The sequence below is a fragment of the Martes martes genome (assembly GCF_963455335.1).
Source record: "Martes martes genome assembly, chromosome: 13".
NCBI lineage: Eukaryota > Metazoa > Chordata > Mammalia > Carnivora > Mustelidae > Martes > Martes martes.
Window position 1 is genome coordinate 49,552,313 of NC_137901.1, and position 12,443 is coordinate 49,564,755.

The 12,443-nt window shown below is 34.5% G+C and overlaps 1 protein-coding gene across 4 annotated transcripts in view; it reads left to right on the forward strand.

The window, feature by feature from the left end:
• The window catches only part of USP14 (ubiquitin specific peptidase 14), a gene marked incomplete at its 5' end in the record, with an annotated part of 47,014 nt that overhangs the window by 20,025 nt on the left and 14,546 nt on the right, over positions 1-12,443 (forward strand). For all 4 annotated transcript variants that reach the window (XM_080821102.1, XM_080821105.1, XM_080821104.1 and 1 more), the window contains 4 exons: positions 6,539-6,597; positions 9,923-10,053; positions 11,012-11,092; positions 11,466-11,551. In XM_080821102.1, the coding sequence (XP_080677228.1) occupies positions 6,539-6,597; positions 9,923-10,053; positions 11,012-11,092; positions 11,466-11,551 (357 nt within the window). The remainder of the gene's footprint in view (positions 1-6,538; positions 6,598-9,922; positions 10,054-11,011; positions 11,093-11,465; positions 11,552-12,443) is intronic.

The window sequence follows — 12,443 nt, forward strand, 5'->3', positions numbered from 1 at the left end:
AAGGACAAGTTTTTATGCAGACCAGTTTTTTTCATTTCTTTTGGTTATGAGTGGCTTGCTTGGCCACATAGTAACTATGTTAAACAACATTTTGAGGAACTGTCAAACTGCTAGGCACCATTTTACCACCAATGTAAGGGAGTTCCAATTTCTCCACCTCCATGCCAGTATTGTTATTGTATGTCTTTGATTATAGTCATTCTAAGGGTAAAATCGTCTCTCATTTGTAGTTGTCATTTACATTTACATCATGACTAGTGAGGTTGAGCATTCTTTCATGTGCTTACTGGCATGTATATCTTTGGAGAGATGTGTGTTTAAATCCTTTGCCTGTGTTTTAAATGGTTCATCTTTTTATTATTCAGTTCTAAGTGTTCTTTATATATTCTGGATACAAGTCCTTTTTCAGATAGATAATTTATAAATTTTTCATTTTATGAGTTGTCTTCACCTTTTTTTTTTTTTTAAGATTTTATTTATTATTTATTTGACAGACAGAGATCACAAGTAGGCAGAGGCAGGCAGAGAGAGAGGAAGGGAAGCAGGCTCCCTGTTGAGCAGAGAACCCGATGCGGGGCTCCATCCCAAGATACTGGGATCATGACCTGAGCCGAAGGCAGAGGCTTTAACCCACTGAGCCACCCAGGCGCCCCTTGTCTTCAGTTTCTTGATGTTGTTTTGTAACACACAAGTTTTTATTTTTGATTAATTTAATTTTTGTGTTTTATATGTGTATAGCTTACGTGTGAAACCATTGACTAATCCTAGGTCACAAATATTTACTCCTATTTTGTTAAGAGTTTTAAGCTCTTAAATTTAGGTCTCTGATCCATTTTTATTTTGATCCATTTTCAGTTAATTTTTATGTATAGTGGGGAGTTGGTAGTTGGTATTCCATCCCATTCTTTTGCAAATTGGTATCTAGTTTTTCAAGTACCATTTGTTGAAGACTACTCTTTTCCCTGTGGAATTGCCCTAGCACCTTTAAAAATCATTTGCTCATAAGATGTATGTAATAAGATTTATTTCTGGACTCTCAGTTCTAGTTTAGAAATAAATACATTGATTTGTATTGATTTGTCCTAATGCTAGTGAGTAATGATTTTACAAAGAAGTAAAACTTTGTTTTATACCATATACAAAAGAAAAAAGAATAAACAATTATCCATGTTTTGAAAGCCTGTGAAATAGTCTATAAATGAGAATCACTTCTCAGTGAGTATAAATATGTAACTTAAAAATATAGAACTGAATTCTGACTAAATTTATTGCAACTGTTTTGATATATACACTGTCACTTCTTAATGTAGGTTAGAGTTGTAAACTGTAGTTTGGATTCTTAGCCAGCTTTAAGAATGTTGGTTTTTGTTTTTTGTTTTTTTTCCTTAGTGGCTTGGGAAATGCTTTGATAGAACTGAGCAGTAGAGAAGAGAGAGAAGGATTATGCAGAAACCTGAGAGTAACTGAAGGTTTTCTGAGTTTCTCTGAAGTGAATAGTTGTCAAGTACTTATGAAGTTGCCTGGATTGTAGCTGATGTACTTATTAGTGTACAAGACACCGGACCTGTCTTCCAGGCACTTATAGTCTTAACTGAGAAAGGCCGTCAAGTTTGGTACTGTTTCAGAACTGCTTTGTTGGGAAATGTTAAAGTCAAAGTTATTTTTCCTCAGGGGTTTGTAGTTATTTCTCTACTGTTTTCCTATGCGGCTAGTTACTGATAAAAGATCTAGTATCAGTCTTATTTCTTACTCTTTTCCGTTAATAACTTTTAGGGTTTTTCCTTTATTTTTGTTTTTCATAGTTTTCCAATAGGGTAGGTGTGGGATTTTCTTTTTTATCTTATTTAGTGCTGAGTGAGCACTTTTTCTTTTTTCTTTTTTTAAGATTTTATTTATTTATTTTACAGAGGGGGAGAGAGAGAGCGCGCGCGCGCGCAAATGGACGGGCAGGAAAGAGGGGCAGAGAGAGAAGCAGACTCCTTGCCGAGCAGGGAGGCCAGTGTGGGACTCTGTCCCAGGACCCTGGGATTGTGACTTGAGCTGAAGGCAGACTCTTAACCGGCTGAGTCACCCTGGTGCCCTGAGTGAGCCCTTTCATTCTGAGGACTCTTGTCCTAAACTTTGGACATTCTTTTTTTTTTCTTTTTTTTTTTTTTTAAAGATTTTCTTTATTTATTTGACAGACAGAGATCACAAGTAGGCAGAGAGAGAGGGGGAAGCAGGCTCCTGCTGAGCGGAGAGCCCGATGTGGGGCTCGATCCCATGACCCTGGAATCATGACCTGAGCCGAAGGCAGAGGCTTTACCACACTGAGCCACCCAGGCTCCCCAACTTTGGACATTCTTGACTCTTCCTTTTTGAGAGAAGCTTCTGTATTTTATATAGCTTCCCTGATATTCTGAATAGTAGAATTTTTGGATCTATTTTTCACATTTCTTTTTCTTCCCTCTACACTTTTAATTTTTTTATTTTTGTGTGCCGTGTTCCAGGAGAGTGTGTCAGTTCTATTGTACATTTCACTATTTGTGCACTAGCTTTGTTTCACAGCTTATTTATCACAACCTTCTTTTCTTTAATCTCCTGTTCTTAATTTTGGATGATTCCTGCTTTTATTTCTCTGAGGCTCTGAAGTACTCTTTTTACCTCCCTCCCACCCAGCCAATTTGGTCCTTTCGATTTTAACTGATCTCTTGAGATGTAAGGATTGATCTCATATTTGTTTGAAGATTGTGTACTTAGGCAACCATGTCCCAATTGCAAATGATCTAATGCGCAGCTTGTTGGGCAGCTCCCTGCCCTACAAGGTGGCTACGTGGGAGAGACTTGCCTTTTTTCCCAAGACTTCCTCTGTACTTTTTTCACCTAGGATACCTTCTAGCTTCTATTCCAAAGAGAACTCTTCCATGTTTTGGAGTTATTTCTCTGAGTTTTGTATAATAAGCAGGGGAGATTTCATCCTGTTGATTCAGTGTTCTTGAAACCAGATGAAGTAATTTTTGAATGCTTCGATTTTACAAGAGGTTGGAAACTGTTGTACTTAACTAACAATACAAGAGGACATGGATGGGGTTGTATGTCTTTGGAAAAATGGTGCTAACTGATAAAATAGGAATGAAAGAAGAGAGGAAAATTTCCATGGAAGATGTTTTACAACTGGTGATGCTGAAGCTCATGCTTAAATACTTAAGGATTTTTATTTGGCAGGTTCTGGAGAGTGGGATATATGTTATAAAGGCTAGAAAGGAAATAGTCTGGCTTAGCTGAAGAGGCAATGAGGGCCAGGAACCAGAGCTATAGGTAAAATCTGATTTGGTTGATGCTGCCCAATAGTGGAACCTCATGATAATGTAGGAGTTCTGAATTTAGAACTTAAAGTGAAAAGTGTATATAATAAAAATTACCCTTAAATTCTGTGAGTTATGAAAAACAGTATCTCATGGCCATATTTTTATCTTACTTATCGGCAAGGCACCTTTTGGGAAGTAGCACATAGTTTTTTCATTAGCAATTACTAGGTTGTTTTTTTACTTGCATTTTCAGATTTGTATAAGGATGATCTGTTCGTGATAAAACTTAACTATAAAATTGGTTTGACCCAACCTTTTTTTTTTGTTTGCATTTTAAAGGTACATTTTCTGTGTCTTTTAGGGTCAGTTTTTTAAAATTTGTTTTCCTATGAATTTGTCCTTAGGTCTTTGAGATATTTTAGCATAAGAGTTCTCTATTTTGGACCTGTATTTTTCCCTATTTTCATTTCTTACTTGCTAGATATATAGAAATTTATACATATAAATTTACCATTGATTATCTTGCCAGAGGTTTGTATACTTTATTTTTCACAGAAGTCAGCTAGTAGGTTTATTCGGTCAGTTCTTTTCATTGTCTGACTCATCCTCTTTTTGTTTGTTTTGATTTATTTGTTTTCCTTAGGCTGTTTTATTTTAAGTTGTATGCTTAGATCATTTATTTGTTCTTTGTACTAATGAAAGTATTTAGTTTTGAGTGTTGGCCTCTATTCCCTATTCATTAGATGAGGCTGTTCAGATATGTTTTTTTTAAAGACTGTAAAATTTCTTCCTTTTGACCCCCAAATTTTTAATTTAACAGACATTTAATTTAACAGACATTAACATACAAAAAAGAGTACAAACGAACTATACCAGAGTGAACACATCTGTGTAACCAATACAAACAGAACCTTATCAGCTTCTAAAAATCCCCTCACGATTCTCCCTTCCTGATTGCTACTCCACCTTTCTGTTCAGAATTGTTAATACTAATGTGACTTTTAACCTCATAGATTAATTTTGCCTGTTTGGAACTCTTTGTGAACAGAAACATAGATTTTGTTCATTTGGGTCTAGCTCATTATTTTTGGGTTAACTGTATGTTTGTAGTTGTAGTTCATTCATATATATCCTGTAGAGTATAACACTGTTTGCACATACTACCAAATAATTACCCATTTTTCTGTTGATGAATGTTTGGGTTGAGCTGATGTATGATTGATGTGAATATTTCACAGATGATAGAAGAGTCAAGGCATACTCTTTTTGTAGGTGATAAAGTATTAGTAGACATTAAGTTGATTAATTATATTCAGATTTTCTGTATCATTACTTTTTATATATTGTTGACTTGATAAGGACTAGAAAATGTACTCTTTTTTTTTTTTACATATTTCTGTTACATCTCTCAGTATTCAGGTCAATTTCTCCTTTTACTTTCTAACAGTTATTCTTTGTAAAGTTTAATTGTTAATATTATTTGGTTTATTGGATGGTTTTATCTTACTTAGAAATTAAATGTTGGTGTAATGAGAGTTTTTTGTGGGGGAATGCTATTAAATCATTCATGATTTTCCATTCTCAGTTATTAAGAAAACATTATTGGTATAGCCTTTGCCATAAATGTAGGAATAGTTACTTAGTAGTGTCACCCTGTAACTAGAAGTAAAATCAGTAACAGCAGCAGTTGTGTCATTACATACTTCACTGATGTTTTGGGATACACTTGCTTTATTGGTACTTCAACTTCAGAAATGCCTTTTAGGTAGTTGTAAACTGAATGGGAAACTTAATGATGTTCCCTTTTTAAAAAGAACATATGTAATTTAGACATTATGAATTGTATATTAAAAATTAAAAAAAAAACTTGAGTCACAGCAATTTCTGAAAGATCTAAATAAACAGACAAAAGAGAAAAACAGAACTTCTTAATTGGATATAATTTAACATATTTTCTGTGACCTCTTTCATTCTACTTATATAGCACAGAGGTTTTTTTGTTTTTAAATGGAAATATTTACATATAGTAAATATGAAATATCTTGTGTTTGGTGTGATCAGTTTTGATAAGTGCAAATTTTCTGTAACCCACTTTACAAACTGTAGAACATTTCCCTCATCTCAGGATATTTTTGTACCTGTATCTTTTCCCAGTCCTCATCCCCTCCACCACCCACCTCTGCAAGCAGCTACTGACCTGTTATTAGTTTTGTTCATTCTGGAAGTTAAATGTACAGAGATTTGGCTTAGTTCACCATCATAGTCTTTGAAATTTATCCATGTTATTGATGGTATGGATAGTTTGGTTGGTCCACATTATTGCCACTCTTGGTTGATTTCAGTCTTTTTCATTTTAGTCCCTCCAGTGGGTGTTTTGTTTTGTTTTGTTTTTTAAGGCTTTATTTATTTATTTGACAGAGTGGCAGCAAGAAAGGGAACAAAAGCCAGGGGAGAGGGAGAAGCAGGCTTCCTGCTGCACAGGGAGCCCAACGAGGGGCTCGAATCCAGGACCATGGGATCATGACCTGAGCCAAAGGCAGACGCTTAACTGACTGAGCCACCCAGGTGCCTCTCCGCTGGCTGTTTTAATCATAGTGAATAGGCAGTCATTCCCCTACCTCTCAAGTGTTTGATATTATCTGAATGATAATTTCTGATCCTGTGTCATAAAACATTGTATGAGTGAATGCTATTGTTTATTTCCTTTGGATGGCCAGTCCTTTGTGCTGTTGTAAATTAAATGAGGATTATAAATTCAAAGTGAATTTAGAAGTCGTTTAATAGAAACACTGCAGTATATAGGTAGCCGATGGACTTGAAAATTAAGTGACTTATTTAAGGTTACATAACAAGTGAATGCTGAATGTAGGTGTATTAACTTTGATTTAATGTTTTTGACCTAAGGTTTTTTCTTATTTCTGAAAGTGTATTTTATTTTCTTTGTAATAATGGACATTAAGAGTGTACTTTTTTGTTACACATTGTTTTCAGGAAATTTTTTTTTTTTAATAAGTTAGGAGAAAGAATTTCAAGTAGGCTTCATTCATCTAAATTCCCTTTTTTCCTAGTGTTCCTTCTTTGCCCGTATAATGGTTATAGGAATAAGACCAGAAGGGAAGAAGATAAAAGATGGGAACAACTCAGATTAAGTTGCAGTTGAGGGTGTCATCATAAACTCTTTTAATTAATTTCTTCCCTTTTGAGTTTCAGAATGAATTGAATCCTATTTAATTCTGCCTTAATGTTCCCAGGTATGCAGGTGCCTTGAGAGCTTCAGGGGAAATGGCTTCAGCACAGTATATTACTGCAGGTCAGTATCTTAAATATATGCCTTTCTGACAGGACAGTGTAGTATTCAAGAAATGTTACTTTTCACTCTGTTTGTTTAGTAGCTTTCAGTTTACAAAAGATGTTTTGTAAAACATCGTCTCATTTAAAACTGAAGTACTTATACTTAGTGTTAAGCAACTTCAGGACCTATTTTATTATTCAAATTATAAACCAATGATGTCTGTTTTTTCTGAAAAATAGTCTGGAGTTTTTGGATTAAAATTAATTTTGGCTTTAGGTTCTATTAGTAAAATATATCTCTGGGGATATACAGAGAGAGGTTTTATTGTAGTTGATACAGTCATTATAAGAGAGCGTCTTAGTGGGTGTTAGTGTAAGGAAATAGTATGAAGTATGAGGAGAAACAGAAATTCTTAAAGGATAGAAATAACTTATTTCTTCATTACATGAGACCATATATTTTGTCCCCATTTGTTTTGGGCTGGTTTTAAAAATGAATACTCTTAAATCATTAGGTTAGGTTGGTGTAGGGTATTTTTATAGCTGTGCCTTTTTTGGGGTAGAGGGTGACAGCTTTATGGAGATAAAATTCTTATCCCATACAATTCACCCACTTATGTGTATAATTCAGTGTCTTTTAGTATATGCAGAGCTGTGCAGCCATTACCACAATTTTAGAATGTTTTTGTAGCCTTGAAAAAGAAACTGTAACATTTAGCACTCAATCTGTTTTCTCCTCACCACTCCCAGCTATATGCAATCATTAATCTACTGTCAGTCTCAGTATATTTACCTATTCTGAACTTTTGACATAAATGGAATTATATAGTATGTGGTCTTTTTTGACTGGCTTCTTTCACTTAGAATGTTTTCAGGGTTCATTGACATTTTAGTATGTATTAGTACTTTTTTTCTTTTAATTGCTGAATAAGATTCCATTGTAGGGATATATCACATTCCGTTTGTCCTTTCATCCCTGATAGACATTTGGGTGGTTTCCACTTTTTGACTATTACAAGTATTGCTGAAAATTTGTACAAACTTTTCTATGGACATAATGTTTTTATTTTTCTTGGGTGTGTATCTGGGAGTGAAATTGCTGGGTCATATGGTAACTATATTTAACTTTTTGAGGAACTGCCAGGCTGTTTTCCAAAGCAGTTGGCATCATTTTATATTTCTCCCATGAATGAGGGTTCCAATTTCTCTTAATAATACTCAGTATTGTCTGTCTTTGATTATAGCCAGCCTAGGGGTGTGAAGTGGTATCTCATTGTGGTCAGCTGTTCATTTGTAATACTATAAACAGTAGGTTTCTTTGTGTCATTTGGAGTTAGAGATTTTTCTTTGACCTTTTTTTTTCCTGAAAGTAGATTTATTTGTTGAAATGAGGTTTTTAATGAGAAAAATATGATCACTTATATCTAGTTTACTTGATTGCTTGTGTATCTGAGAGTAACTCGGAATGGCAGCAACTTCTCCAGTATCCTAGGAGTCTTGTAGTGAAGGGATGAAAGATACTGTTCTTCATTTTTAAATTTTATTCTGTGCTAAATTTAAAATTAGCACAAAGAACAGTTCCAAGAATTCACCAATTACAAACTTTTTTCACAGCTGATTCATCATTCTCTATAATAGTGTTCTTTTTTTCTGAACTATTTGAGAGTAAGGTACAGACATCCTGTCTTATTCCTGAATACTTTAGTATGTATTTCCCAAGAATAAGGACATTCATAACCACAAGACAATCACCATTTTTCAAAGTCTAGGAGTTTAACATGGATAAAGTACTCTAAAATACAAATGACTTAAATTTTGTCAGTTGACCCAATATTGCCCGTTATAAAGTTGTTTTTCTATTTTGCTTTGATCCAGTTTAGGATCACATATTGATTGCGTTTAGTCGTCATGTCCAACTAGTCTCTTAATGTACAGTGAGTGCATTTTTGACTTTTTTATTTCAAACTAATGAAGTACTTTGAGATGCTGTTTATGGTATACATTAAATCTTAAATCATTTTTTATTTTAAGTAATGTGTACCTTAAAGTGATATTACAATTTGGGCTTTTCTATTTTAAGAAATATTAGATTTGTAGTGATACAGGATTTTACTATCCCTCCTCCCAAAAGTTTTTTTAAAGATTTTATTTATTTGTCAGCACACATGCACACAAGCAGAGGGGGAGCAGCAGAGGGAGATGGAGAAGCAGACTCTCCATTAAGCAGGGACCCTGATGTGGGACTTGATCCCAGGAAACTGGGATCATGACCAGAGCCGGAGACAGATGCTTAACTGACTGAGCCACCCAGGAATCCCCCCAGAATATTTTAAACACCATGTTTAGTTGTCTTATTTGGGAACATTTTATTAAACACTGGCTTTGTGCAGAGATACAGTATTTGCGGGTCTTCCGTTTGTATAATAATGGTAGATAACATTTCACATATCAGTTAATAAAACAAGTCAGGAGAGGCTAGACTAGAATTTTGCTGTACTTGAAGTAAAGGCAAGGTGTGATAGCTAGGAAGTCAGCAGAGGAAAAGTATTCTCAACTCCCAGAGCAGGGCTGTGACTGACCATGAGATTTTTGAAGGTGAGAGAGGATGGTAGAGGAAAGATTTTGAAGAAGGCAAACTAATTTTGGTTTTTAGCTATCAATAGAGTCATGAAGTATGTTTAACAAATTTTAAAATTTAGGAGTTGAATAGATGGGAACTAAGTACAGGCTTAAAAGGAGGTAGGTTGAGAGTGGTGACCTGATGGCCTGATAATGGCGTAGTACCAGAACAGTAACATTAGCCTGTTTGATTTCTAGACAGAGGTTATGTGTTTGCTCTAGTGAATGAATATGCCCTGCTTTGTTTGGGAAGACAAAGCCTGGCAAGGAGAGAGAGACTGAGGGGTAGGACTCAGAAGTTGTTTATAGTTAGTCATTACATTATAAAGTCTGGTCAGTTCTTCAAGATTTAAAACCAAATTTTTTTTGAAAAAGATTTTATTTATTTATTTGACAGAAAGCGAGAAACAGCGAGAGAGGGAACACAGGCAGGGGGAGTAGGAGAGGGAGAAGCAGGCTTCCTGCTGAGCAGGAAGCCTGATGTGCTGGATCCCAGGACCCTGGGATCATGACCTGAGCCAAAGGCAGATGTTTAACGACTGAGCCACCCAGATGCCCCAAAACAAATCTTTTTCTTATTGTGAATTTGACAACTACAAAAGTAGTAGATATACTTAAAAATATTACTCAGCAGTTTTTGTTTGTATTAATCTAGAATTAATATACAGTAACATGTATTAAATATGTCATCATTTTATTAAAGCAGTGTTTGCTTTGTTTTTAAGCCCTTAGAGATTTGTTTGATTCCATGGATAAAACTTCTTCTAGTATTCCACCTATTATTCTACTGCAGTTTTTGCACATGGCTTTTCCACAGTTTGCAGAGAAGGGTGAACAAGGCCAATATCTTCAACAGGTAAACAGGGCAAGGTTCTATGGTTTTCATTTTGTAAATGTAAAACTTAGGTGTTGTACACTTACTGTGTTTATTTGTATTTCCAAACATGCTCCAATTTTCAAGTCCTCTGTGGTTCACATCATCCTCATTTCTTGGCTGGAGTGGTCTGTTAACTGTTACCTTGCTCCTGTTTTTGTCCTTCTGCAGTGCTTCTCCACATAGTCTCCAGAGTCTATAAAATGTAAATACGGTTATCTTGGTCCCTTGTTTTGTTACCTCCTAGTGATTTTCTGTCCTAGTCCTGAATAATCGAGGTCCTATGTCCCTGTCTGAGCTCTCATGTGCCACTCTCTCCCTTGCTTACTTCTTTTGACTCTCAAACACACTGGCTTCCTACTTACTTTTTAAACCCTCCAGTATCATCTTTATGCAGGGTCTTTGCTCTTATTTCTTTGGCTCTCAGATAGTGCATGGCTTGCTTCCTCACCTCACTCAGGTCTCATGGCTCAAATGTCAAGGCATCACAGACGTTTCCTTGACTCTCCCATTGAAATAGTACACTTCTTTTCCTTCATCACTTTCTGTTCCCATATTACTTTAGTTATTGTTATTTTTATTATTTTTTTCATACTGCTTTTTTAAATTCATAACTCTTGTCTTTAGATGAATTTGTTATATTTTGTTTATGTCCCCATTGAGAATGTTTTCTGTTTTGGTTACTGCTGTTTATTCCTGTGTCTAAAACAGTAGTTAGCATAAGGAAGAGCTCAGTAAACATCTCTTGAATAAATGAATATTTTGGAATTCCTCATTGTTCTGAAGATTGTATAATAATCTAATTTGACTTAATATTTTTAAATAAAAAAACAGCTTTTTTCCCCTTCTCTAAGGAACCAGTAATTCTTTTGGAAGGATTTTGTAGATAAAACATTATCAACAGCCAGGATTATTTACTTTGTCATTTTTTAAATTACAGGATGCTAATGAATGTTGGATACAAATGATGCGAGTATTGCAACAGAAATTGGAAGCCATAGAGGATGATTCTGTTAAAGAGGTAATTGACACGTTTGTGATTATAGATTTTCATTATACCTTGATAATTATACCCCCCCACACCAAAAGCTGGAAATAAAGTTATCCTAATAGACATGTATTTGAATACTTTGGATGCTCAGCTTGTAGTTAGAATTTGAAAGCTTGCATTTGACACTTGAATGCATTGTATTATTTATTAAACTTAATTGATATCACTGAGCATCTGTAGTCTTTTAGTAGTGTTTTTTGAACAGTAGAAGGATTTTCCAGAAAGGGATTACATTTTTAAAAGCCTAAATATGTATTTACTAAACTGGATTGTGTGGGGAAGATATACATTAGTACCTATATAAAGAAAAATTAGAATTTTTATTTTATTTTAATTTTTGCAGACAGATTCTTCATCTGCATCAGCAGTGACACCTTCTAAAAAGAAAAGCTTAATTGATCAGTTCTTCGGAGTTGAATTTGAAACTACGTATCCTTATGAGCCAAGATTTGTAGAGATGTACTCATAACTTACTAGAAGTGAATTGGTATCAGTAGCCTTATTGACTCATTGGAGTGGTGGGTGGGGTATATAGGTAAATTCTTCAGAGGTTTTTATGCCTAAAAGATATAATGAAACTTAGGAATTTGGAAAAGTACCCCATCAGAGTAATCCTAAAGTTTAGATAAATGTACACTTTAAGGATATTATTTTTTCCTAAGAATATCTTTAGCAGAGTCAGCCTCATTAATCCACTTCATAGGGAATTAATTTTTAATTGCATGAAATAGAGTATATCAGCCAGATTATATATATAAGATTGAACCAATTCATAAAACATGAATTCATGAATTCAGGGAAGGACAGTTTTCTAGGTCATGGGCGGAGACTCAGATTTCTTTTTATATATTTTTGTGTTAAAACCATTTTAAGACTGTATAAGTACCAACTTATATTTGTTTAGTTTATCCTTTTATTACTTTTATTATTCATTACTCATATTGTTGGGAAGTGCATGAAGCACTTTAAAATATGTTGAAACACAAAATGTTTAAATACCAATGGATAATGCTATTTTTAAAATTTCAGTAAAATTAAGATACAGTGTTACATTGGTTTCAGATGTACGATATAGTGATGCAACAGTTCCATACATTACTCAGTGCTCATTACAACAAGTGTACTCTTAATCCCTATCACTGTTTCATCCAGACCCTCACCCACCTCCTTTATTCTTGTTGAGAGTGAAATAATAGTATTTCTTTCTCTGACTGACTTACTTCACTTTTATTATACACCTTTGATCCATCTATGTTGTTGTAAATGCAAGATTTCATTCTTTTTTATGGCTGAATAATATTCCATTGTATATACCTCCCAC